At 32.9% G+C, this 27443-nt stretch overlaps 4 protein-coding genes across 4 annotated transcripts; 2 read left to right on the top strand and 2 right to left on the bottom strand.

Annotated features, from left to right (window-relative positions):
• The first annotated feature begins 388 nt into the window (after positions 1-388).
• Positions 389-2431, top strand: LOC143615682 (zinc finger BED domain-containing protein DAYSLEEPER-like). The gene has a single exon (XM_077088752.1). The coding sequence runs from the start codon at positions 400-402 to the stop codon at positions 2287-2289; it is 1890 nt and encodes a 629-aa protein (XP_076944867.1). The 5' UTR covers positions 389-399; the 3' UTR covers positions 2290-2431.
• A 3634-nt stretch (positions 2432-6065) lies between these two features.
• On the top strand, positions 6066-8984 carry LOC143615690 (PX domain-containing protein EREL1-like). The gene is made up of 7 exons (XM_077088756.1): positions 6066-6316; positions 7274-7366; positions 7728-7826; positions 7924-8004; positions 8159-8267; positions 8520-8779; positions 8877-8984. The coding sequence occupies exons 1-7, from the start codon at positions 6098-6100 to the stop codon at positions 8982-8984; spliced, it is 969 nt and encodes a 322-aa protein (XP_076944871.1). The 5' UTR covers positions 6066-6097.
• A 291-nt stretch (positions 8985-9275) lies between these two features.
• LOC143615674 (uncharacterized) lies at positions 9276-11959 on the bottom strand. The gene is made up of 5 exons (XM_077088744.1): positions 11693-11959; positions 10193-10289; positions 9888-10099; positions 9636-9809; positions 9276-9541 (listed from the first exon to the last, which is right to left on the bottom strand). Exons 1-5 carry the CDS (start codon positions 11852-11854, stop codon positions 9455-9457), a joined length of 732 nt encoding a protein of 243 aa, XP_076944859.1. The 5' UTR covers positions 11855-11959; the 3' UTR covers positions 9276-9454.
• Positions 11960-13467: 1508 nt separating this feature from the next.
• LOC143615675 (adenine phosphoribosyltransferase 2-like) lies at positions 13468-17066 on the bottom strand. Its single transcript, XM_077088745.1, has 7 exons — positions 16909-17066; positions 16722-16832; positions 15466-15558; positions 14570-14719; positions 14436-14494; positions 14252-14314; positions 13468-13735 (listed from the first exon to the last, which is right to left on the bottom strand). The coding sequence occupies exons 1-7, from the start codon at positions 16997-16999 to the stop codon at positions 13724-13726; spliced, it is 579 nt and encodes a 192-aa protein (XP_076944860.1). The 5' UTR covers positions 17000-17066; the 3' UTR covers positions 13468-13723.
• Positions 17067-27443: the final 10377 nt, after the last annotated feature.

Genomic DNA, 27443 nt, shown 5'->3' with positions numbered 1-27443 from the left:
GTACCGTTTCGTTACAAGATGGTATATGTACTTGTTAAGTTGTTGTTCAATCTTTTTTATCTGTTAGCAAGTATAATTTTTTTAATAAATTGTAAACTATCTATTAAACTTATTTAAAAAAAACAATCTAAGAAAATTAAAACAATTATAGAAAAAAAATGTTTTTTTAAAAAGAAGAAAAATTTATTTAAAAAACAGTATTTAAAATAACTCGTGTGAATGTAAAACTTGAGATAAAGGGTACGTTGGTACGTTTAACAACACCTTTTATATTATCTGATCATAACAGTTTCAAACATCATAAGTCACATTAGTGTGACAGTTTGTTTTAACAAGTTCTATTTTTTAAGTTCTTATTATATGAAGAATTTATTTATTATTGCAGAAAAATCTATAGCAATGGATAACCCTGCAAACAACAATGAACATTCTATTGTGAAGACTAGACCAAAGAAATCAATGGTATGGGAACATTTTACAATTGAAACAGTTCATGCTGATGGCCCGAAAGCCCGCTGTATGCTATGCAAGGGATTATTTGCATACAAAAAATCATCTGGGACCAGTCACCTAAAAAGACACATTACAGAGAAAATTTGCCCCGTTATCCGAATGAACGAGAAAACTGATCAAATCATACCAAGAAAACGTCGTAAAAGAGCTTCAAAACCGAAAGGTTCAAACTTTAATGAAGATGAGTTTAAACAGGATATTGCAAAGATGGTTATTATGCATGGATATCCACTTGATACAATACAATGTCCTGCCTTTTTCAACTGTTTAAAATCACTTCAACCTGAAATTACCATTTTACCCCTGGAAGCGGTTGAGCACGAGTGTTTGACGTTATACCAACGAGAAAGGCAGGCACTTTTCGATATGGTTAGGAGCTGCACGGGTCGGGTTAGCCTCTCTCTTGAGTACCGGGCCACTGATCAAGGTGTCGGGTATGTTTTCATAACGGGCCGGTTTGTAGACAATGATTGGAAAATGCATAGAAAGATTCTTTCGGTTGTTTTGTTACCGTTTCCTGATTCGGTGTCGGGTTTTGATCATGCTGTTTGTTCTTGTGTTAATGATTGGAACTTGGAGAATAAATTGCTTGCAGTAACGGTTGATGAATCGTTTGCGAATAAAGATGTGAGAAAAAGTTTAACGAGTCGACTTTCGGTTAAAAACTCGTTAAATTTTGATGACTCGTTAAGTTTGAATGGGAAGTTTTTGATAGGGAGTTGTTATGCACGGGTTTTGTGTCGTCTTGCGCAAGATGCGTTAGGGGTATTATCAGAAACGGTGAAAAAAGTTCGTGATAGTGTGAAGTATGTGGTGACGGTTAAGTCTTGCGAAGAACGGTTTAACGAACTCAAAGTTCAACTTCAGGTGCCGAGTGCGAAAAGTCTTGTGCTTGATGACCAGAGTCAATGGAACACAACATATCATATGTTGGTGGCTGCAAGTGAGTTAAAAGAGGTGTTTTCATGTTTGGATGCTTTGGACCAAAATTACCAAAATACCCTCACGATGGCCGAATGGAAGCAAGTCGACGTTCTTTGTAAATCCTTGAAACTCTTACTTGATGCTGCTGATGTTCTAACGGGCCCCACGTATCCGACTGCGAACGTGTTCTTTCATGAAGCGTGGAAGATACAACTCGAGCTTAAACACGCATTGGTTGATAAAGATCCTTTTGTTAGAGAGTTGACTCGGTCAATGCACGAAAGATTTGATATATACTGGAAAGACTGTTTTTTGGTGTTGTCAATCGCGGTTGTTATGGACCCGCGGTTTAAAATGAAGCTTGTGGAGTTTAGTTTTGACAGACTTTATGGTCAGGATGCGGGCCAGTGGATTAAAGCGGTGAATGACGGTGTTCATGAGTTGTTTCTTCATTACGTCGTGCAAACGCTTCCTCCACCGACGTTTGTTGATAATGAAACCGAGGGTTTGAAACCCGGGGCTCAAGAAAATGAGATATTTTCTGATTTTGATGTTTTCATATCCGGATATGCAAATATGAAACCCGAACTTGATCAGTATTTAGAAGAGTCCGTGTTGCCTCGGATGCAAGAGTTTGATGTTTTGGGGTGGTGGAAGTTAAACCGAAGAATGTATCCGACTTTATCAAAACTAGCGTGTGACGTATTGTCGATTCCTGTTTCGACAAGTTTTCAAGATTCGGTCTTTGATGTGACGAGTAAGAAGATGGATCGATATCGGTGTTCGTTAAAACCGGCTATTGTTGAAGCACTTGTTTGTGCAAAAGATTGGATGCAACATGGAAGTTCATAAGATGGTACATTTAGTTCTTGAGTAATAGTTGCAAGATTTTAAATCTTTTTTTTTTTTTTGGTTATGTGGTTATTGTAAATCATTTGGGATATTGTTTGGTTACACTCTTGAAAGTCTAATATAGTCTACTATTTTTCCTGAATTATTTCTACCATTTTGTTTTTATTTATTTCATGTATGTTAATGTTTAATGTTTATGGGTTGATTATAAATTGATTATTATGTATTGTGCTTTACAGGTTTATAAGACTAAACAAGTAATTAGGATAGTTGTTTTTTTAGACTCTGGATCTGTAGCATGGATGTAGTATGGTGATGAAAATGAAACCTTATGGATGAAATAGCAAATTTTAAATTTTTGAACTGAAATGATAAATCTGAAAAAATATCAGGAACGAAAATCGCATAAACTTTATGACTCTTTATAAATTATATGTATATGCAATATTTTGAAATGCGCAATTATGTATATGTATAATATAGAAGACATTGTAACATACTTAATAGATGAGTATCGTCCTATCAATTTAGTCGGGGTGATTAGTAAAGTGGTTTCAAAGGTGTTAGCTAATCGAATTAAAAAGGTTTTGGGCTCGGTTATTTCTGAATCTCAGTAGGTCTTTCTAAAAGGGAAAGCAATTCTAGATGGGCCGCTTATTGTTAACGAGCTTATATGTTGGGCTAATAAGTCGAAATACAAAGCCTTTTTCTTGAAGATAGATTTTGAGAAAGCCTACGATAATGTTAACTGGAAGTTTTTACTTTCGGTGATGGAGCAAATGGGCTTTCCGGAAAGGTGGTGTAGATGGATCTTGGGCATTCTCAATTCGGCGAGGTCGTCGGTTTTAGTTAACGGATCTCCTACTTTTGAGTTTCAATGTTTCAAAGGAATGAGACAAGGAGATCCGATCTCCCCGTTTTTATTCTTGATCGTGATGGAGGCGCTGTCAAGTATGATAAACAAAGCGGTGGAGGATGGGATCATTGTTGGTTTTAGGACTCCAAATCGCGGTCCTCTTGTGTCCCACTTGCTTTATGCCGATGACGCAATGATAGTGGGGGAATGGTCAAAGGTTAATGTGGAAAATGTTGCGAGACTCCTGAGGTGTTTTAATATATGTTCTGGTTTAAAAATAAACATGAAGAAATCTGTTATGTTTGGTTGCAATGTATTAGATGGGGATGTTAGCATGATGGCAGAGGTTATAGGATGTAAGAGTGAAAAAATGCCATTTTTACACCTTGGGATTTTAGTGGGAGCGAACATGAACAAAATAAACAATTGGAATGGGATTGTTGAAGTTTTTGAAAAAAGAATGGCTACTTGGAAAGCTAATTCCTTGTCTATAGGTGGTAGGGTGGTGTTGATTAAATCGGTTCTCGAAAGTTTACCGGTTTACTATTTTTCCTTATTTAAAGTTCCGGGTAAAGTGGTGGAGAATTTAGAAAGGATTATGAAAAGGTTCTTATGGGGTGGTTCGAACAATACAAACAAGATAAATTGGGTGGCTTGGGAGAGGGTGACAACTACGAAAGAAGAAGGTGGGCTCGGTATCTCGCGTTTAAGGGACATAAATAATTCTTTATTGGCAAAATGGTGTTGGAGGTTTAAAACTGAAGGTGACAGCCTTTGGAAACAAATCATATTGGCAGTCCATTCACATGGTTCAGGATGGGAAACGATACCATTTAGAAGCAGCTATGTAAGTGCTTGGAAGAATATAGCAAAAGTGGTGAACAATCTAAAGTTTGAAGGAAGTAAAATGGGAGATTTAATAAAAGGAACCTTAGGTGATGGAAAAAAGCTTTGTTTTTAGACAGATATATGGGTTGGAATTTCAAGCTTAAAGGATGTTTTCCCCAACCTTTATAAACTGGAGAAGAACAAATTCTGCAAGGTGAGTGATCGGTTTTGGCGGAACGGGTGGACCTTCAGCTGGGCTTGGGAGTGGTCAAGAAATCCTAACTCAGAGCAAGAAAGAAAGGAATGGGAGAAATGCTTTCAACTATTGTGTGTTGCAAATTGGAAGGGGGGTTCAGATGTTTGGCGATGGATGGGAAATAAGGAGGAGGATTTTTCAGTGAGTTCGGTCAAGAAGTTGTTAAACAATAATAAAGATTATAGCCTCAATTACATCATAAGATGGAGTAAGTGGGTTCCGGCTAAGTGCAATATACATGCTTGGAGAGCAAAGATGAATAGAATTGCAACGAAGACGGCGCTCGAAAAAAGAAACATTTCAGTGGAAGATAACCAATGCCCTCTATGCGATTCGGGTCGCGAGTCGGCTGATCATATTACTACGGGCTGTAGTGTGGCGGCGGTGGTGTGGGATCATATAAGTCATTGGTGCAAAGTTCCTCCTATATTCGGGTTTACGGTTAGAGATTTATTAGACCTTCATAAGTCTATTGATTTGGGCAAACTTGAGAAGGAAGTTTTTCATGGGATCGTTATTATTAGTTGTTGGAATATTTGGAATGCGAGAAATGAAAAAGTCTTTAAAGGCAAACATGTAAAAATCGAAGAGATTATAGGGGAAATAAAGTCGAAGGGTTTCTTTGGTATAAGCATAGAACAAAAAATAGGCATATAGATTGGACGAATTGGTGTAAGTTCTCGTTAATGTAATTTTTCTTGTTGTTGGTAGCTTCCTCCGATTGTGGAGGAAGTGGTTTTCGGTGGTTGTTGGTTGTTTATAAAAGTTTACCGTTCGAAAAAAAAATAGTGAAAAATGATCATTTTGGGTTAAAGTAATGGTTCAAAAGGTCTAAATTTGGGTTAAAGTAATGGTTCAAAAGGTCTAAATTTGGTTGTATGTTGATGGTGGTTTAGGGTTTGAAATCGTATAAACCGAACCTGATGTTTGACCTTAACATTTTGAAATATGTCGTTGCGTATATGTATAGTATTTATGATATATTATAACTTATAAAACTGCATTTATCGCTACATCCGTGACACATTCTTCGTTGAGGTGGAGGCCGCATGCCAAACATGCCGCGTTGAGGGTGTATAAATGGTTAAAAATAAGTTAGACTTATTTTTTTATTTTATTTCTTATAAATCAAATAAATAAATATTAAAATATATGTTGCATGTGGTAAGGATGGTTATTGTAAAGTTGGAGGTAAAATTAGCCTATGAGAAAAACGAGTGGAAAACTTATATGACATGTTAAACTAATAGAATGGAATAACACATTCAAGAGAATACTTAAAATCCCGAACAAGATGTAATTCAAAATCGCAACATTCAAAAAAACCATAACCCGACATACACCAACCATGTGAGCTATACGTGTTTTTGGGACGTATCAATTTAGGAGTGCAAATGAGCCGAGCTGCTCGAGATCGACTCGTTAAAAAACTCAACCGAGCTCGAGCCTTAAAGTAAGCCCGTTTAATAAACGAGCCCGAGCCCAAACTTCACTTATCGAGCTCGAGCCGGCCGCAAACTTTAACGAGCCTATATTTATATAATTATATAAAATATAAATTTAATAAATATTATTTAATATATATAATTTTATGAAAAAAAATAAATAAAAATAACTAAATAGTAAATATTATTATATACATAAAATTATAATAGATTAAATATAAAAAATAATTATAATTATATAAAAAATAATTAATAAATAATAAACAAGCCTAGCCCGAGTCAAACTGAGCTCAGGCTCAGCTAGAATCATTTACGCGGTGTAAATTACACCCATACGTAGTATTAAAAAAATGTGCTCTCATAAAAAAAAGTCCAAATTGTCTTTTAGTTTTGACATATTTTTCATCGAATACTGAAGCAGATATGAGTATGTACGGACTGGATGCATCTATGTACGATTACGGCTTTTCATCCGACACAGCAATCGCCAGTTCTATCTACGGCCACCGGATCGACTTTGACGATGAGCATTATTACCGACGAACACCGCCGTCTGTTACACACGCGCCGCCGGAGTACCGTCACGACGGCAGCTCACCTCTTCCTCTAGGCATCGATTGGAGCCTCCCGCCACGTGTCTGGGTAATTGATTTCTATCCAATTTTTATTATTATTATTATTTTTTTTTACTATTATTATTATTATTGAATTTGATGAACCACTTAATAAAATTAGCAATTTTATTATTATTATTATTATTATTTGAAACTTTGAATTTGATGAACCACTTAATAAAATTAGCAATTTTTTTAGGGAAAACCGGATCGTTAACCGAAAAATTAACTGTAAACAATACCGACAGGTATGGTTATGGTTACGGTTAATGTGTCTTTGATAAGTCGTTAAACCAACCGAAGCCAAACCGAACCGAAGCTTGTTTAACCGACCGTTAGGTTATGGTTATGGTTAAGCGGTCTTACATAACCGAACCTTGGTTATGGTTAAGTCCCCATAACCGAACCGAATTTGCACACCACTTATTTTTAATAACTTTAGTAAGGGCTGGAAATACCCGTTAACGTGGGGCATGAAACGACACCAAGTTAAACACGTTTGGGTTTGGGGCGTTGGGCTTAATATGTTTCGTGACTTAAACACGTTGACACATTTAAGACCTGTGTTAACTTGTGTCTAAGGTTAAACACCTGTTAATCTGTTAACGACCTCTTAAAATCCTAATTTTTAATTTTTTTTATTAATATAAAATATATGCTCTAGTTAGTTTTACACTCCCTTAGCCTTACTACCTTAGCTCCTTATGGCCTTCAACTTTTGTCGATACTCGATAAAATATCTAAATCCTAGTCGATAAACATGCCAATCTTCACCTTCAGCAGACACTTGGTGTTATTTATCATGTCCCAAAACAAGCCCCCAAACAGGTCGTGTCGTGTAACATGTTTGTAAACGTGTTCGTGTTCTTGTTTGGATAAATGACACAGTTGGTTATCGTGTAGTGTTCATATCCAGCACCACATGTAATCGTGTCGTGTCTAACCTGATATGTCAAACCTAATATTAGTAATGTTTTGTATGCAGGAAGGAAGACATACTGTTTGGCCATATGAACCAAACAAGAAATGGAGTTACTGCGTCACCGTTCCTTCGTGGACTAAACGTTCCGACACCGAGGTATTCCCTTTTCTTTTCATAATTCGGTTATTTAATTTAATATCATCATCATCATCATCATTGTACTCAGTATATCCCACCAATAGCAAAGCTATGATAAGGTCTGAGGAGGGTAAGATGTAGACAGCCTTACCTCTACCCCATAGGGATAGAGAGGCTGCTTCCGGTGAGACCCCCGGCTCGATAGTGGTTTTGCATCAAGCCTTGGACATACGGCACATAGCACTCAATTAAGTATGTATGTGTGAACCCTCGGGTGGGCAAAAGTGAAATTGCACTAATTTTGACGTTATTTTACTAATCTCGTGAAAATAATATAATATGCAAATTATCTCATAACTTATTTATCTTCTGCATGCAGTTTTTCATACTTCAGATTGGTATACAATCGCCAGAAGGGGTTACCTCAACCCGACAAGTACCAAGAAGATTCAAGGAATTCTTGAAGCTGTATTCCGAGGTTCATTTAGGCTTTCCGTTACACTTAAAGTTCTATTTTTTATTTAAGAAAGATTCAAAGAATGTAATTATTTGATATTTTACGTTTTTTTTTTCAGCTGAAAAAGGAATTCCCTAAGAAAAAATTACCGCCAGCTCCGCCAAAGATGCTTACAAAAAGCGACACACTTTTGGAAGAGGTATATACTGCTTTTATGTCACTTTTGGAATTTCCTAAACCATGTTTAAAACCCTTAAAATGGTTTGTTTATACTTTAATTTTTAAATTTTTTTTTTGTAATTCTTAGAAACTTGATGTGTTACAGTGTTATTAACGGGTCTGTTTGGTTGCAGCGAAGGGGTGCGCTGGAGGTTTGGATGGAGAAGTTATTAACTGATGTTAAGGTGTCGAGAACTGCTTCCGTGGCAATCTTTTTGGAGCTAGAAGCAGCTGCAAGACAATGTATGTGTTTATTTATTTTTTTTACAATTAAATATATTATAAAACATTTAGACCTATGACCTCTTAAATTCTAAATCAATGCTATAATTGGCAAGCGAATTACAAAAGTTAATTCAATTTATATAGCAACAAATTTTATTAAATGTTATGGCTATAAATATTTGTATTTTATATGTTGTGTGACACAGTTTTAAGTAATTTTACTTGTGAAGATTGGTAAATTATGGTAAACTATTTTTGTTGGTATTTCAGCTTGTTCCGAGTTGAATCTGAACGATTCGGTTGCAAACACTGTTTCATCAGGTCAGTTTGTTTCAAATGCAACTTCTTTAACTGAGGGTGGTTCATCTGTTACATCTGATCTGGACAACAGTAGCGCTATCGAAACATCTGAATATCAGAAGCATTCTGAACCGAATATAGAAAGCGAAAGATTTAGTGACATGCAACGGGATTTGGAAGAACTTACAAGAAAGTGTATGGAGTTGGAACTGAGATTAACAGTTGAACAGGTTTTAACTTTTAATAACTATTTTTGTCCGTTTAACACTGTTTTCCATAAATTATAATTGTGTGTGTATAACGACGTAACGTTTTGAAATGTGGCAGGATGCTAGAGCACATGCAGAATCAATTGCAGCAACCGCAATCCAGCAGAATAAAATGTTGACGAGCGAGTTGGATGATGCCAAAAAACAAGTAGTGTTTGAAAGATAAAGTTGAATCAGAGGTATGCTATATTTGAGGTTATGAATATTGAATATGATTTTATAAGTTATATTGACTTTTGCGTTATTGCACAACATAACGAAAAGCAAGACCCAGAAACGCTTAAGGAAACCGTGGAAGAGTTTGCTACAACGACTAGAGAAATAAAGATGTAGTAACTTAATGTATCATAATAATCATTTTGTTTCAATAAACAATTACGCTCGTGTGTTGTATCTATTGCTTTGACTGTGATACATAATACAGTTATTTTCAATGTAAAAGTATAAGAACTATAGAACATAAAGTTTATAATCTGAAATACTAACAACACGATACAACATTTTAGACATTTAACGGAGGTCTTGTCCTCTAAAATCTAAATCAAACAAATCAATGCTTACATGACAAATGTTACAACATCTAACAATAACATACTTGTTTCTTCATTCTTCATCTATGTATCTATTTGCATTTTATTAGAAGACGTCCGGATGATAACGTCCAGGGATCGAGTTGGTTTCTTGAGCTTGCTTTAGATGCATTGACAACGCGTAGTTATTCACCTGCACATATCACCATTACAAAATTAAAACTTTATACTTCCAAGTTGCAAACTCTCTATTGATAAACCAAAGATGCATTTAAAAGAAGTTTAACCTGGAGTGTCCTGATCTGCTCCTGGTGCACTAACGCCAACTGCTTCAGATGCTGCACCTCTTGTGTGCTCTCGTCAAAATCTTTCTGGCGTTCATGCTGAATAGCTACAGCACGTTTCAGTATTGTATTTTCCCGCAGAAGAGCTTCAATTTGTTCCTTTATAACAGTGTTTTCCTAAACATACAGTTAGTCAGAGATGATTATGAAAAAGGTGAACTATGTTAAAAAAAACGAACATAGAGACGAACCAACCTTATGAAGGTTCTTTGCAGCCTCGCCAACCGAACGTTCGGTTATAGATTTCTCCAAGCTCTCCAGCATGCTCATGGCACGTGATCTAGCATCGTCGACGCTTGTAGCATTCATCATTTCTGTGACAAACAGTTCGACCCATTCTGCACCATTTCTGGGAGGGTTGGCTTGAACTGATGAGTTTTCTGTACTAACATTATTGTCACTAGAACCTGCAACAGGATTTTGAACTGATGGAAGAGTTATGCATGCGTTAGATACATTTATTGTAAGTTCAAGAATCATAAGAGAATGTCAGTGTTAACCTGAATTCCTGTCCACATATCCAAGACAAAGTTCATTGAGACTCTTGATGGCAGAATCTAAATCATTTCCACTCTCTTCTAGAGCTTTCTCCAAAAGCTGAAAGCAAAAAGAATTATTTTTTTTCAATTCACATACACTTGATTGTAAAAACACACAGCATATCTTTATCAACATACGATAACAAACTTCAAAGCCACCAGGCTCAAAAGCAATGCTTTCTGTCAGAATTACAAGGGCAATGACAGGACTTCCATATAAACTAATCTCCACCAAGTTTTTAGCAAAAAAATGTAGATTTGATTGAATACCAAACACCAAAAAACATAGGTTGAAAGCATTGACAACATGAAGACAGTCAATGCATTATAGATTTACATTAATCAAGCAGCAGACTACTTAACCTGTTCGATCATATCAAGCATTCTAGTTCACACTTTTACACATATCATTTCTCAAACAGCAAACTATATAACATGTATCTTGTCTTTGTGTTTCTACGATGTTTTATCTCATCATCTGTACCATCACACTTTTCACCGTATTCTGTTATTGGCAGCTTACTAGCCTATATATTTTCATAAATTTCATGTGAAAAATTCAATGTAGCCTTCATACTTTTCGTGTCCAGATATCAAAGCCAGGGGTCTCTTTGGAAGCAGCCTCTCTATTCTCTGAAATAGATGCATGGTGCGCGACATTCCACCCTCCCTAGACACTACTAGTAGCCTCATTATAGATGGTGTATTACTAGGTATGGTTGTTTTTTGTTTATTTCTCATCCTTTTTAAATTGATAAGGCAAACTCCGTTAACAGAAAAAAAAACAATCATCCTGGCTTCTAAAATTATATATATAAGCAATTAAACAAAACCGCCAGCTTATCCATGTTAAAAAGTAGGGTGAGCAAAAACCAAACCGTTAACCAAACTTAACCAACAACCAACAAAAACCGAAACACAATTAACCAAAAAACAGTTATCGGTTATTTTTGCACCCTTGGTTAACCAAAATGAGGCAAACTATCCATATTTTCATATATTTCTAGCTTTTATATCCCATTTCATGCATTTCATGTATTTGAACCACCATTTCATGCATTCGTATCTTGATTTCATGTAGTTATGCATTCATCTCATGTATTTGTGCATCCTTTTTATGTATTTCTAAGTAAAAAAATTTAGCTCATATTTGATTTTGGTACCGATTAACCAAAAACCATTGGTTAATTTGATTAAAGCTATTAACCAAACAAAACCGAACCGTGCACACCTCTATTAAAAACTAGAAAAACAATTAACATACAGCCTACCTGTTAAACATAAAGTAAATCACACGCAACATCCACAAATTCACGCAAACAATCTACTAAACGTAAACTGAATCAGCAAGCAACCGGCTTTAGAACAATTTGACCTCTACAAAGCACAATTTATCTACATCTTCTAACTAATTAAACACATAACATAGATAATTATATAAACTATATAAATATATACTACCTGCTTATCCATATTAGGAAAAACAACCCGAAGCTGATCGACGAGAGGCGAAAGCCGAACCGGAGAACTCGAAGAACAGCGGTGCTGCTTCTTCGCAACCGGTGACGTGGATGATGATGATTCATCGAAGAAGGATCGTTTGCCACACACAACCGCAGACATTGTGTGTCTCTGATCTGATCAGATTCGAATTGATAACTACTGCTATTATTATTATTATTATTATTATTATTATTATTAGAATTGCAATTGGATGGAATGATAATAAGAATTTGGGGATTTAGGGTTAGGGTTTTGCAATCGGTGGCGTGGAGGAAACAGTTAGTTTTTGATTTGGTTTTTGGGTGTGTATTATTTATAGTCAGAGGTGAAATGAAGGGCGCGTGTTTGCTTCATTTTGGGGAAACCAACTTTCTTTCAAATGGGTCACAACCTTTCTTGTGGAATATCCTAACATTAAATAATAATAATAATAATAATAATAATAATATAATAAATTACTAAATTATATAAATAATCGAGTTTCACTAACTTTTTAAAAAATAGACACCAAAATTTAGCCTTCAATTTCAACATACATTTAAATTGAGCCAATATGGTTTGCCACGTATCCCAAGACGGGCTAAAAAGATGAAAGTTGGCTAAGCCTTAGCCGTCACTTTTTGAACTCTGAAAATCATGAAAAGTAACTTCAGACCTACCAGGATTTGTCACGTGTCTAATACCAGCTACATTTAACTTACAAGTCTTAGTCGCCTCGATGTAGAAAAAGGAAGTCGGCTAAGCCGAGGTCCTTTTTTTAGCAACGAGGCGCTGAAGACTTGTAGGCTAAATTTAGCTGGCTTTAGACACGTAACAAATCATGGTTGGTCCGAAGTCACTTTTCATGATTTTTAGAGTTCAAAGAGCGACGGCTAAGGCTTAGCCACCTTCCATCTTTTTAGCCCGTTTTGGGATACGTGGCGAACCAGATTGGCTCGATTTAAATGTCTATTGAAATTGGAGGCTAAATTTTGATGTCTAGTTTTGAATTTTTTATTTTTTATTTTATTTTTTTGTTAAAACTTGATTATTTATGTAATTTTCCTTAATAATAAATGAATAGTGCTATTTAAAAATTTTGAAAACTTATATATATATAACCCAGTTGATGTTTAACAGTGACGAAACTAATTACCAATCCTAAGCAGTAAAATCAATGTATTTGTTATATGTGAATTTTCTAGTTTGTTTTCGTTGGAGCATCATATATTATCAAGTTTCTATAATTTAACCATCGAGTTATAGTGTCCAATCGGTAAGATTATTACGTTTAGAAACTTTTATTCTAAATTCCAATGTGTGAGTTGAATTTAACGTGAGTTAAAGTGGTTACAAATTTACAATTCAATATTTAAATCTAGAATTCTAAATACCTCACAAGCCTTAAGGATTTTATTATATTGGGTTAAAACCAAATATAAGATAAACCCATCTAATCCATTTTCTCAGTTGGGCCTTTGGGCTTGAATACGGTGTTTGGTTCAAGTTTCATAGGTGAATCCAATATCATTTTTTAGTAGGCTTATTTTTAATACTTAAAACATTTTTTTTCATTCGATACCGGTACAAGTGCCCTTTTTGGCAATTTCAGTATCGGTATTTTTAGAAAGGCACTTTTCGTACCGGTACCTAGCTTATCCCTAATTGACCCTACGTTAGACTATTAAGCCAGCTTAGTAACTTAGTTTTATGTTAAATTGATCAAATTACAAACCCGAATTCCCAAAACACTCTTAACCCGAAATCAACATATATTCATAAACCTGAGATATGAGCTCAAATCTCAATCAAAGTAACGTATTCGGTTATTCACCTACAAAATGCACCTACTAAAGCTAATCCCCAATGGGACAAAAAAAACACCTAAAACCCAAAAACCTAAACCCAAATAGTCCGCCCACGCTTCAACTTTAAATGACGGATTTGCCCTTCACCACGTGTAATCCCTCATTCAAGCCTTGCTCTAACATCATGTTCTCCATCATTTCATTAAGTACATTCCTGCTTATCATATATTAAAAAACACGTCAATGTCACGAACAAAATCAGGGGCGTAGGTTAGTTGGGGCCGGGGGTGGCCCCGACCCCTTCTGTTTTTTCGCTCGGTAGTGTAAATTTATCCTTTTACAGTCGAAAATTTTTATACATAATGTAAATTTACCCATTTCTGACAAAAAATTTGAGCCCGGCCCCTTCCGTGTTTTTGCTCGGTAGTGTAAATTTATCCTTTTTCAGCTAAAAATTTGTATACATTAGTGTAAATTTACCCGTTTCCGACCGAATTTTGAGCTCGACCCCTCCGTTTTTCTCTCGGTAGTATAAATTTATCATTTTTCGGCCGAAAATTTTTATACATAGTGTAAATTTACCCGTTTCCGACCGGAATTTGAGCCCACCCCCCTCTAGTTTATGAATTTTTTTATAAATATTCAGTCTGGCCTCCTCGACGTGTATGTTCAAGCTTCGTCACTGAACAAAATTATTGGCGAGAAAATAGATATAACAAAAATTATTCACCGGTTCATCTAGGCGAGGCTCCACGAGAACATAAAGCGGTACCCCATTCAACCTCCAATTACCCTGCGTTAGAAACAAAAACGATTATCAAACCATTTAATTTTTTTTAAAAATAACAATAATAATAATAATAATAATAATAATAATAATAATAATAATAATAATAATAATAATAAAACGTTACCTTTACAAGTGGTAACCCGATAACACACGCGCATTCGACAACCTCGGCTCCAACGCGTTCTACAAAGGTAAAACATGTTCAAACATATGTTAATGCAATTCAAGAAAAAACATGTTCAAGCATCTCATGTTTACCTAAAAGCCTTATGGCTGATGAGAGGGTTCCACCAGTAGCCACTAGATCATCTACGATCAAAACCGTCTCGCCAGGCTGTACCGCCCCGACATGCATCTCTAAACAGTCTGTACCATACTCTAGCACATATGCTTCTGATATAACTTCACCTACACAATCAAATATCATAATAATATTAATCATATATTGTAAGTTACAAGTTAGTAACTCCAAATAATATTAATATGGGTCATGCTATGGCTACACAAAAAATACTCGGACGACTGTTTCGACCAAAAAAGTCAAACTTTGAATATATTGGTCAAAACGTCTGTTCGGAGGACCGTTATGACCATGGACAGTTAAACTATGAAAATTTTTGGTCAAAATGGCTGTCTGACCTCTATCCAGTTGGGTGTGCAAGAAACCGAAAAAATCGAAAAATCCAAACTGAAAATACCGAACCGAAACAAAAACCGATGGTTTGGTTTTATGTTTTTGTAAAAACCGAACCGAACAGAATTCCTAAAATTTTGCTTTTTTATATTTTATATTAAGTTATTTATAAGAATTTAATAAATATGTAACTCAAATATTTTTGGTCAAATATATAATAGTTTATTATTTTACAATTAACAAAATATTTATACCAAAATTCATTATTTTTTGCCATCTCTTTTTTCGGCCTAAAATTTTCAAGCTGAAATGGCAAAAACCAAAAAAACCGAAACCGAACGGTTTCAAAAACTCCAAAAACTGAAGTTTTGGTTTTCGGTTTGGTTGTAGCTGAAAACCGCACTGAACTGCATCACGCACACCCCTACTATCCAGTATCCGGACAGCTGTTTTAAACAGTGTGAGATTAGATGTTAGACGTTGTGTGTACGGTTGACCCCTATTAATATTCAACGCCTACCTGGCAATTTTCTTGGTTTTCGAAGCGGTACAAATTTCGCACCGATAGCCAATGCGATTGGAGGACCAAACATAAACCCTCTAGCTTCAACTCCTGTACATATAAAAATTATTACATTAAAGTTACAATCTTAATAAACAAGGTGTGCTAGAAACATGGTCCACGTACTAGATAAAAAAAATCTAAGGAAACATATCATATAAACCATACATAATGAAACAGCTATTAAGGTTTACTGTAACTGCTAATGACATGTTTGTTTTTTATAAATATGTTTTGTGACTAATCTATAACTGACAGGTATTAATATGTTAATGTCACATTTGACATTAATCTATGTGGTTTGAAAAGGGGTCCACAATTAATATTTTCTATTGTTATAAAAATAAGAGAGGAAATTAATGATGACATTGCTAGCTGCTAATGACATTCTGTCTCTACAATGTCAATCCAAAACTGCCTAGTCAGATTAAGTTTATATTTTATTTTTATTTAAAGGAAAAACGTCCGGTAAGATAAGAGTATGCATGAAACCGAAAAAATTGAACCAAAACAAAAACTGACCGTTTATTCTAAGTTTATTTAAAGACGAATTTAAGGTTCGGTTTTAGTTTTTCATGTAATATAAACCAAAAAAACCGAATGTATGCATGTTCATTTTTTATTTTTTACTTTAATTAATAAAAAGATTTAGGCCCAAATTCATCATTTTGGCAAAATTTTCTTTTCGGCCCAAAATACTAATCAATTAGTTATTAATTAATAAAAAGATTTACGCCCAAATTCATCATTTTGGGCAAAATTATATTTTCAGCCCAAAATACTAATCAATTAATAAAAAGATTTATGCCCAAATTCACCATTTTGGGCAAAATTTTGTTTTCGGCCCAAAAAGTTTCAAGCTTAAATGTCAACACAAAATATTTCAGCCCAAGTGTATAATACTTAACTAGTTACTATTATTAATTAACAAAATGATTAAGGCCCAAATTCATTATTTTGGGCCAACTTTTTTTTCAGCCAAAAAATTTCAAAGCTCAAATGGCAAAACCAAACCGAACCCCAGACGGTTTTCGAAAATTCAAATACCAAAGCTTCGGTTTTTGGTTCAGTTTTAACCCAAAACCTACTCAAACCGAACCCCAATTTACAGAGAAATCATAAAGCAAGAAGCATCAATTTACAGAGCATCACTGCATGAAAGTATGCAATAATAATAATAATAATAATAATAATAATAATAATAATAATAATACCAGCAACAACTGAAATATTCTTGTCTCTATAACGATCAACAAATATATCAACAGTGTATCGAAACGCCTTTGGATCCAACAACAGTGTTGTTATATCTTGAAACATTATCCCTACAGAAAAAAACAACTCAATCACCCACCAACTGTTCGACTTAATTCCTCAGTGAACTAAAAAACCCAAAAAAACCTGGTTTTGGAAAGTGTGGAATGACCCGTATGGCATCTGATATGGCCTTTATTCTTGGGTCACCGTGTAAACCATTCTCTTCTGCAAACATATTAATAATAATAATAATAATAATAATAATTTTCCGGCAAGAATCCGATGAAGTGATTCAGTTTCAGTTGCAGCTGCTTACTAGTTTTATAATGGTAAGACTTATGTTTGTGTGTGTTCTATTTATAGCCGAATTGTTTTGTACTTTCTCACGAATGAAAACTAAACTCAAAAATGTTTCTTTTTTTGGTATTTAAATATTATTTTTTTATTAGTTTTATACTCGTTTATTTGTTTATTGTTTTTTAACGGTCAACCAATTTTTCAAATGTACTAATAGTTAAATTCATCACATTGGGATACACTTGTCTTTCGATCCGGAAAAAACCCTTACCTAAGGCCAACGCTCTTAAACACTCGCCCGAAGGCACGATAGTGTGGTGAGATAAAACCCGTTCTGAAGATAAACAGACAACAAGCTGCAAGCTCCATTTTAATTGCAAAATTAATATTTTAAAAACTACATTGATGGATTTTTATAACATTACTATGCATGACACGTTGGACTCAAATTTTTTTGTTAGTCGATAATTAAACTTCTTTTTTTTTTTGAATGGCGACTTTCATAATGGTTGAATATTCAGCCACAGCTCTCGGAGAGAGCCCCATTTCTGATATATGAGTTGGACTGTATATGATTATAAATTATTGAAATTTAAATAACAAAATAAAAAACTGTTAGCTCGTTTTTTCGGTTTTAGTTACACGAAGGTTGGAAACCGAGCCGAAATTTTGGTTTTTATAAAACCAAATAGTCGATTTCGTTTGTTTATTTCGATTTGATTTTTTCGATTTCGGACGTTTGTTTGGTTTTATACACACGCCTAATATAGATTATAAATTTTGTTTTATTTTAGTGTCAATTATTGACTTTCAAGAATACAATTGTTTTACACCACATGTGTATAGGTTATATCTATATAATAAATATATTTGTTGTATTCATATAATTTATGTTAGATCCTTAAAAAATATAAAAGATAACATAAAATATTTATAAAATTGGATGTTGAGAGCAGGCTTGTCAATAGTTGATTAAAAATATTTAAAAAACACCGTCAAGATATGGAGATTGTCACACATACTTGTAAAAGAATATCCATATTTAATATTTATATAACTTTATAAATATGTAGGTTATGTAATATATAATATGCATGTGACTATGTGAGTTTTGTTCCAAGTAATTTTAGAAGTTTAATAAATTGAGTAAAAAAAAACTTTATATAAATAGATATATTTATGAAGCATTTTTTATATTTCATAAATCAAATTTATTTTATTTACAACTTTATGTTGTTTTTATTAATTTAATTATATTTTAATAATTTAAGTGTTCTGACAACTTAAAAATATATAAATATTTCGTACATAGCATTATAACCAATTCACGATAAAAACAACATTGATATCAATAAGTATGCTAATAATATCTATAACGTATATGACCAAGACCCGACTATGTTGGTTTTTATTTTTTGCATTGTATTTGCGCTTTTCTATCATCTCTAGCTTGCTAGTTGAAGACAGACACATCTACATTCGGCAATACAGTGATGAATCTGAAGTAGTTTTTGTGCGTGTTCATGTGCTTTCTTATGGTGTCTTGTATCTCTAGCATTTTGCTTGCTTTTATCAATGACAATAAATCACTAACTTTTACATTAGATTTCAGTTACCAAGAGAATTCCCTTTCGCATATAGAGAGAGAGGTCCACCCTTAATCAACTAGACATCAAGCTAGTTTGGAACTCGAGCCCCTAGGTGAACATTCATGTAGCAATAGGTGTATGCAACAAGTTATCAACACGATTGTTTAGGGGAACAAGTAATGGCAAAACCGTATGCATTTTGTCATTCTGATTGGGGCCGAAGTGTGTTTTTTTTCTTGTCTACTATAATTTAGGAGTCCAACTCATGTTTTATTGTTTTATATATAAACATGTTTTATAGTTATGGTGATTTCCGGTGATTGAGGTGACCCCATGGACCTTGCCATAATGGCATAAGATATGAAGGTTCTTCTCTATATGTGAAAAATAAATATTAACTAAACCAAATTGTTTTGGATTTTATGCTGAAGCCAAAAATAAGCAAGCTGTGAAGTTCTCTTTCCAAATAATTTCAACTTGAGCCAAATTGTTTAAATGTTTTGTATGTATTTTTTTTATTAAAATTACAACAAATAATTAGATTAAAAATCAACTAAATAAATCTATTGAGGAGCTAAAATAGAGAAATAAGTTTCTACTTGAGGGAACACAAAACGGGCAACAAGTGCTAACCCGTTTGGATAGGAAAACTAAATCGTTTAAAAAATATTAAATTTCATGACTCGTTATATACGAATAAGTAGCTTCACAATTTTTAACTGAAATTATTATAATCAAACCTGATAGATGATTTTTTTTTTGACAGACAGTCAAACACAATCTACTTTACACCATCTCTACTTCTAAAATAACTACACTGACACCCGCATGATTTAAACACGCAATCATTTAATTAAGAAGTGCATCACCTTACCATCAGAATGTCTTTTGAAGACGCATGATTTTTTTTAACACGAAAACTATTATGTACATATACAATTTCAACAAAATGCCTAAAAATATTAGAAAAATCATTTATGGTATTACAGGTTTATAGCCAATGAAAAATATTTTGTCGTTGAAAATATTTAATTGTTGACCAGATGTTAGAAAGAAAATAATAGTGAATACTAAAAGAGCCACAAAATAAAAATGCCGACTTTAATTAGAAATAAATGGAAATGGAAAGATGAGGGTGTAGAAAATATATATATGGTCCACAAATAAGTCACTATTCAAACGCATGCGTGATGGTACTGTCATACATGATCCGACCCACCCCTCTATTTTACTATTTATACGGATTGGCCCCCCACACCACACGTCTTGCTACCCATACATTTCAATTCTATCTTATGCCTACCATATTAATCACATTCATGGTCATAACACTTGAATTGAATATATCATCAATTCCTTTTTTATAAAACAAGATGTGGGTATAAAACATGTTTCATTTTTTCTCCAAATTAGTACCTGGACATGGAATCGATTGACACGGACCTGGTTCAACCTTTACCCGGAACTGATTTCAACCTGACCCAGTTTTTTACTTTTGTTGTTGACCATTCCAATTCCTGAAAACCTTTACTTAAACCCACTTCTTGCGTTGTGATGAGGGTTGAACTTGTGAAAAGAATTGGTATCGAACATGTGCACAATTTTAAGAACATGTTTATTTATCTAATGGCTAGAAACTATCTAAAAGCTAGATGAAAATAGTGTATCACATTTTGGTTGATAAAATTTTTCGTGTATATTTGACTAAGTTTTAAGGATTCAATTATAGGGAAATTTTCATACGATGGTAATCAAATATTTTGTTAAAGTTATAAACTTTCTTTTCATATAAAATTACTTAACTATTATTAAATGTCTAGTGTTGTGAATTTTTATAAAATATATTTAAATTAAGTTATCTAGATGAAACATGTATAAACTATGTATGGTTTAATTATCTCTTTTCAATTTGATTTCAAATGATGATTATGAAACTTGGTTATTTTTTTGGTAATTAATATTTTTCTTCATTTTACATTCTACTCCAAGTTAATTTAATTAGAACAAAAAAAAACAAGATAATCACTTAATTATAACTATGATTCATATATATGGTTTATTATGTTTCTTAATTTTCAAGTTTTTTTTTTAATTAAAAACTTAATTTTCATTATATAGAAACATAGATATTACATCAACATAGCAGGTAGGCGGGCAACAAGCTGCGCCGCACCCCTTTCTGAAATCACAGCATTTCAACACTAATAAAAGTTAAGCGATTTTAGATTAATAAAAAAAATGGATAACTTTAACTAAAGTACTGAACACTTGAAAAAATTACTATTTTTGTGTAAAACTTTTCCTTTAATATACTAAAATAATTTCGGAAGGTATTTAGTGAAGAGGAAACAGAAGAAAGTACGTTTTATTTTTAATGAAACCCCTTTATACTTTATAAATGAATGGCTATGGTGATAAAGAATTGATACCATGGCGATCTTCACTTACAATTCTACCACATATAGACACTACTTGTTTATATTCATTGTATATGTAATTTCACTTTTCACTTGCAGTATACCTAGTTTGCTTGAAAATGTAGATTTTATTCCATGATAAATTGTTCGCTTAGTATAGGTCGAATCACTATGATATCAACTTTAATATTTTAGTAACTAGGATCATATATTTCATATTTCAAGTTAATTTTAAAAAATAACCACTACATAGCAACTTGAGTTTATATATGTTTCATTTAATAAATTAAAAAAATAACATTTTTAGAAAAATATTAATAGCATTGAAACAACTAATAAAATTTAAATGGCTTTAGAAATCTTTTTTTAACAAACTTTAGTGAAACACATGAAAAACTTTATCATTATTGCGTAAATTTCTTCCATTAGTTTATCAAAAGTTTGTTTTGTTTTAAGATCACCCACTATGGGGCGTGGTCAGCTGATGTGGCGGGCGCCCTTGAGCGCGGAACACCACCAAGGGGCGCCCTTGGTGGTGGGGCGTGAACCCAAGGGTTGTCCAAACGATGGGCGCCTTTGGGGCTCCCCTCACACACACACATACATACATATGCATATATATATATGGGCGCCTTTGAGGGCATTAAATCATAGCGGGGTGGACTTCGATGCCCCCGATGCTGACGTGTCATGGTGGAGGGGCTTCAAAGCCCCTCACCATAAAGGATGGTCTAATGGTATTTACTCAATAAGGATAAAAGTATTTAATACTTGAAAGATCTCTATTTAAGGAGTGTTTGAAAGGATTAAAAATCTATCACATATATAGATATTATGTTTATATTCAATGTATGCCTAATTCCACCTTTACATTGCATTACTTAGTTTGGTCGAGGATTTTATTCCAAGATACATGGTCGGCTTAGTTTAGAGTTGACTTAGTATAGAGTAGGATCATCATGATATCAATCTTAGAATTTTAGTAAAAAAAAATTCTTTCATTATTACATCTTATTTTAAATTAATTTTTAAAATAACTAATAATTAGTAAATAGGCTTCATAGTTCATATATTACCTCTTAATCTCTAATATCAAATTCATTTAAAAATAGAACTAAGATTCATATATTTTTCATCTAAGTTTCTTAAATCAAAGAAAAATATAAACATTAATAATATTTTAGTTAATTTTTAAAAAGAACAACTAAATAGCAACTTGAGTTCATATATGTTTCATCTAATAATTTAAACAATATTTTTTTAAGAAGAAAACAAAATAATTATAGCAATGAAACAACTAATATAAATTAAATGACTCTAGAAAAGAAAATTAACTAACTTTATTGGAACATGTGAAAAACTTTATTATTATCGAGTAAATTTATTTCGTTAATTTTTAAGATTTCGGTAAAAAGAAAGTTTGTTATGCCCGAGAGCTCTGTTATTGTAGCGACACAACGACTGTTAAGCGACAGCAAACGATGTGGTTTTTCGGGAGGAAGTTTGTTTGTTTTAATGATATTTATAATTATTCAACTATATCACTTGTTTAATAAATGAATAGCCATAATGATAAAACATGTGATACTTGAATTCTTGAAAGATCTCCTCATATTTAAAGAGTACATGAAAGGACTATTATTATATCACAAAAAGATATTATGTTCATATTCATTTTATACATGATTTCACTTTTAACTTGGACTACTTAGTTTGCTTGAGGATTTTATTCCAAGGTATATGAAACAACTAATTATAAAAGTTTAGTAATTTAAAGTAACAAAAAAGTAAATAAATAATATATATTATTTTCGTGCAAAGTTATTCATTTATTTAATATAAAAAAGAAAGAAGAAAGTGTGTTTCACTTTAATGGTATTTACTCAATTATGCCCTTTATTTTATAATTAAACAATGATAAAGAATTGATACTTGAATGTTCTTCACGTATGCTATCTCTATTCTTTATATTTAACAAGTGTTTGAGAAGACTAAAATTCTACTACATATAGATATAATTACTTGTTTATAGTCTTTGCGTACCTAATTTCACTTTTAACTTGTCCTATTGATTTGCCCAAAAATGTGGATTTTATTCTAACACAAGTAGTTGGCTTAGGATAGAGTCGAATCATCATGATATCAATTTTAATTATTAATTGTCATTTGATCTAATCCACAAATTTATTTTACAACGAGGGTTTATTAAAAGTTATATCAAAAGTTTAAATAACATGAAAAAATGTACTCAATAATTTAATATGTGTAATGTGAGAAATGCATTCTATAGTATGCCAATTAAATATGTGCACTCAAAAGATTGTGTAGTATTATTTACTTTAATTCTCTTATATTATGCACATGTAACAGTATTAAAATAGATAGCATGTAAAGTATATTCTAGGTCAATCAAAGAAAATAGTATGATAGTAGACATTTGATTTATGCTACATAAAAATGCAAAAATAAGTTGTATAACATTTTCATTTTGGAGTTATAAGTCTAGTAAGTTTACAATCATAACATTACATGTTCATGTGTCCACGGGTTCCCTACAAGTAGTCACTGAGATTTTGTAAGCTTCATACTTTTTTTTTCGTGAAAGGCCAGATATATTAAAAACGGAAAATATAATGAGAAGCCTAGCAAGTAACTAGGATCCTAACCGAACAAGCAAGAGAATAACCAACAAACAGACAAAAAATGGGCCCTTCTATAATTTTAATTTAAAGATCATCCGTCAGTAAATGTAAGCAGAATGATCGATCCTCTATGGCCTCATGTTTTGTTATTAGTCATTTAGCCCAGAGCCATTTCGCTATTAGCCAGTTATTAGGCTCATTTCCATTATTAGGTTGTTATTTGGATATTTTTTGGGTTTCCATTATTATTGTGTGTATATAGATACTAGATAGGGCAACTATCGGGAACATGCACTAGACGAAAACCGAATCTTGTATAGTTGTATCCCCTAAAAGTCGTCCTTACCTACAAGTCATGAGTCCATGTGTTCGACTCCTACACTTCAATATATTAAACCGGGGAACAAACTAAGTAAAGTTTTTAAATTTGAGTGAAATGTTATACATAAACATATGTTGGTCTATTTGTAACTTCTTTTTAATGTTACAAAAGATTATAGAATTAAATTTCAAAATCATAATGTTATATATACCAATCAATAGTTAAATCCAAAGGGGACAAGCATATCCTATGGGATGAAATTTTCTAATGCCATGCTACATGTAATCCACATGATCAGATGATGTGAAGTTTAAAGTTTAAAGCCAAACTTTGATTCCATAAAGATTAAGGCATGCCTTACAAATGTTATTACTCATGGAACTCATGGGCTTCAATTGCTACTTTTAATAAATTAAATATCATATATTAGATTGCATATTAGGTAAAGAACTAAAAATAACTTCCCACAAAACCCATAAAATAATTTAATAATGCATATAATTTTATAAATTAATTATATTTGTATACCTTTTAAATTCCTTAAATATATATAAACGAAACATTTATGCATTCTTTCAAGCCACCATATTGTTTTATATGTAAATGGAGGTTTCTCGTGTATTTGACCTAAATTCACGGGTATGGGTCTTACCAAACCCAGATAACCTATAAACGAGTTATAACATCTCATTAAATTAAAACTTAATCTTACCAAATATTTGATATTAAAATCCTATAAAGTAGAAGGATATACTAAAAATTAATATCATATATTTCTTTAAATGAAATTATTTATAATTAAGAAAACAATGGTATAGTAAAAAAAAACCATCTGGGCTTGCTCAGATGGCCAGCCAAGTGAAGGTTAGAACTTGATGACATTGGGCCGCTCAGGTTCGAATCCGGATGGCGACACGGGTTTCTATTAGAGTGAGGAAACTCCTGTCAAGTGGCAGGGGGCTCAAAATTTCCCGTGGAATGCCTAGCTAAACTCGGATGCCAAGCGTGGATCCGGTTAAGACAGCATAGTCTTGCCCCGAGTGGGGCGGTTGGGGCTCTCGCTCGAGAGCTGTGTCTCATTTAGCCTTTAATGAAAGTCACCGTTCGAAAAAAAAAGTAAAAAAAAAATAAGTGGGTCATGGGTCTCACAAAAACCCAGATAGCTTTTAAGCCAGGTTATAACATCTTCATCATCGAATTCTAATTATATTATTAACTTCCTTACAATTAATAAAATTAAAATCCAAAAAAATATATAAATATTATAAACAAATAATGTAAACCCCGTAATACAGGGGGATAAAAACTAGTTTTTTATATATTATTTAAAGAGTGGCATTGGTTTCTGACCTTCTGGGTAGTATTCGGAGTGGTCCCTTTTGGTACTGATTGACGTATGTTTGTTAAGTATCAATATTTAAAAATCAAAATAGATCTTCAACCAGTTGTCCTACTATTCTTATTCGACTAGACCAAAAATGTGATGACTTAATAATTACTATAAAATTATAAAAGCCTTACTTTTAAGTTTAAATTTGAATTTAAACCATTAATAAAATAAAACAAATGAACCAATTTAGTAATAACCACTTAATATGTAATTGTATGAAATGCAATTAATTGATATTTTAAATTAGCTTATAGACAATTTAGAAATAAATAATCTCACATTTTGTGTATTGGCCGATAATAATCTCATCTTTAAAATCACTACCAACAGTCAACCTTTCAACTATTAATTTGTCTTAATGAACCTCCGTTAAAAAACACTTAACGTCGTTAAGTTTTGTTTCTGATTTTAAACATATGTTTTAGGGCTTTTAATCGGAAGAAGATACAAGTCGACTAATAGTCTAATGTAAAGCTTATCTCAAACAGTTATCCAAACGAAGAAATGGTGTTTTCGAATGATACATGCGTTTTCTTTTGTTCGGTTTATAGTAAGTAGTTTTCATGTTGTTTGGATACATATTTAGATGACGATATTGTCTTATTCATTCATTTATTGTTTGTTTGCTTTGTCTCCTCATAAGATATGAACATAGAATATATAATATGTGTGAAATAATTTAACACATTTAATAAATAAGTATAGATGTAAAAGTCAGAATAAGACGAATGGTGCAGTATAAATAATTTTAAATAAATAGATATTTTGGTGATTTTCTCTGAAATAAATATTAACCATATAAAAACATTCAAAGTACATAAAGATGTGAAAGAACAATATTGTTGTGTGTATAGTACAGCTAGGTTACACCTAACTTAGTTGTGATTATGATCTTTAAAACGTGTTTAATTAAGCGTCACATAAGAAAAAAATTCATTCATTAATAACATAAAAATGCACTGAGATGGAAGGTATCCCGTATCCATTCTTTTCATCCCGTGGTCTCTCTTTTTCACATCATCACCCATCATTTAAAAAAAAATCCCGCGGTCTTTCATGGTTTTGATCTCAAAACCATGAAAATGCATATGATAATAATAATAATATAAGTTAATAAATGTAATGATATTAAACTAAATGTAACAAAAATTTAATATTATAGTAATATAATTATAGCAAAATATAAAATATAATGATAATAGTAATAATATAATAATATGATAGCAATTAAATATGATATGACAAGTGATAGCAACAAATATGATAAGGACATGATAAATGACAAAAGACTTTCACTTGTTATTTTAAGTTTTTAACCATCATACATACGACATTTACTAATCGTACAACCGTTTATCTTGTCATACTATATAACTAAAGCATTGTTTACACGTATATGCATTCATAACTACAATTACAAATTTGTATATGGATAGGGATTCTTGGGATCGGGAGCAGACTTTCCGGTAGGGAAAGTGTCGTTCTTCTTGTTCTATTCTGGTCACGTAGCAGGATCCGTGATTGCATCACTTGATATGAGAAGAATGCATAGGTGGGAGTTGGCCTTTCTATTTGACACCTTGAACCTTTTACAAGTAGTGAGGTTGCTAAGCACCCGGGGACACTACACCATTGACCTAGCCATTGGAGTAGGTGCGGGCATGTTGTTTGATTCCCTTGCTGGTAAATACATGAAGAATGCTATGAGGCGCGGTAGTTTTGAAGAAACAATACACCATTGACCTAGCAAAACCGATCTCACTAATCATGAGCTAGCTCTTCAATGTCAAATTAGGTGTTAATATTTGGATATCTTGATTTTGTTGAGAAAATATAGAACCTTACAATAGTTTCTTTAAGGTACAACTAATTTTCAGTAAATTTTATTTTGCTTATAAAAATTTGAAGATGATGTGGCATACCTTGATTATTTGGTGCCAAGTGATCAAGTGGTTTTGGGGAGTGCCCCATCACCCATTAGACCATTCGAAGTGGCGCTGTGCAACAACGTAATATTGAATC

This window comes from Bidens hawaiensis, unplaced genomic scaffold, assembly GCF_021521415.1.
Source record: "Bidens hawaiensis isolate Kalapana, Puna unplaced genomic scaffold, B.hawaiensis_p1.1 tig00043820_1, whole genome shotgun sequence".
Classification (NCBI taxonomy): Eukaryota; Viridiplantae; Streptophyta; class Magnoliopsida; order Asterales; family Asteraceae; genus Bidens; species Bidens hawaiensis.
This window is presented reverse-complemented; position numbering and strand designations above follow the sequence as displayed.

Coding starts and splice junctions, on each gene's coding strand:
- LOC143615682 (XM_077088752.1), top strand. CDS start 400: ATGGATAACCCTGCAAACAACAATGAACATTCTATTGTGAAGACTAGA.
- LOC143615690 (XM_077088756.1), top strand. CDS start 6,098: ATGAGTATGTACGGACTGGATGCATCTATGTACGATTACGGCTTTTCA. Junction 7,367..7,727: donor CTAAACGTTCCGACACCGAG/GTATTCCCTTTT, acceptor TTCTGCATGCAG/TTTTTCATACTTCAGATTGG. Junction 8,268..8,519: donor AGAAGCAGCTGCAAGACAAT/GTATGTGTTTAT, acceptor TTGGTATTTCAG/CTTGTTCCGAGTTGAATCTG.
- LOC143615674 (XM_077088744.1), bottom strand. CDS start 11,854: ATGTCTGCGGTTGTGTGTGGCAAACGATCCTTCTTCGATGAATCATCA. Junction 10,290..11,692: donor TTCCTAATATGGATAAGCAG/GTAGTATATATT, acceptor TTTTGCTTTCAG/CTTTTGGAGAAAGCTCTAGA. Junction 9,542..9,635: donor AGCAGATCAGGACACTCCAG/GTTAAACTTCTT, acceptor TGATATGTGCAG/GTGAATAACTACGCGTTGTC.
- LOC143615675 (XM_077088745.1), bottom strand. CDS start 16,999: ATGTTTGCAGAAGAGAATGGTTTACACGGTGACCCAAGAATAAAGGCC. Junction 15,559..16,721: donor GAATATTTCAGTTGTTGCTG/GTATTATTATTA, acceptor TTATATGTACAG/GAGTTGAAGCTAGAGGGTTT. Junction 14,495..14,569: donor ATCAGCCATAAGGCTTTTAG/GTAAACATGAGA, acceptor TTACCTTTGTAG/AACGCGTTGGAGCCGAGGTT.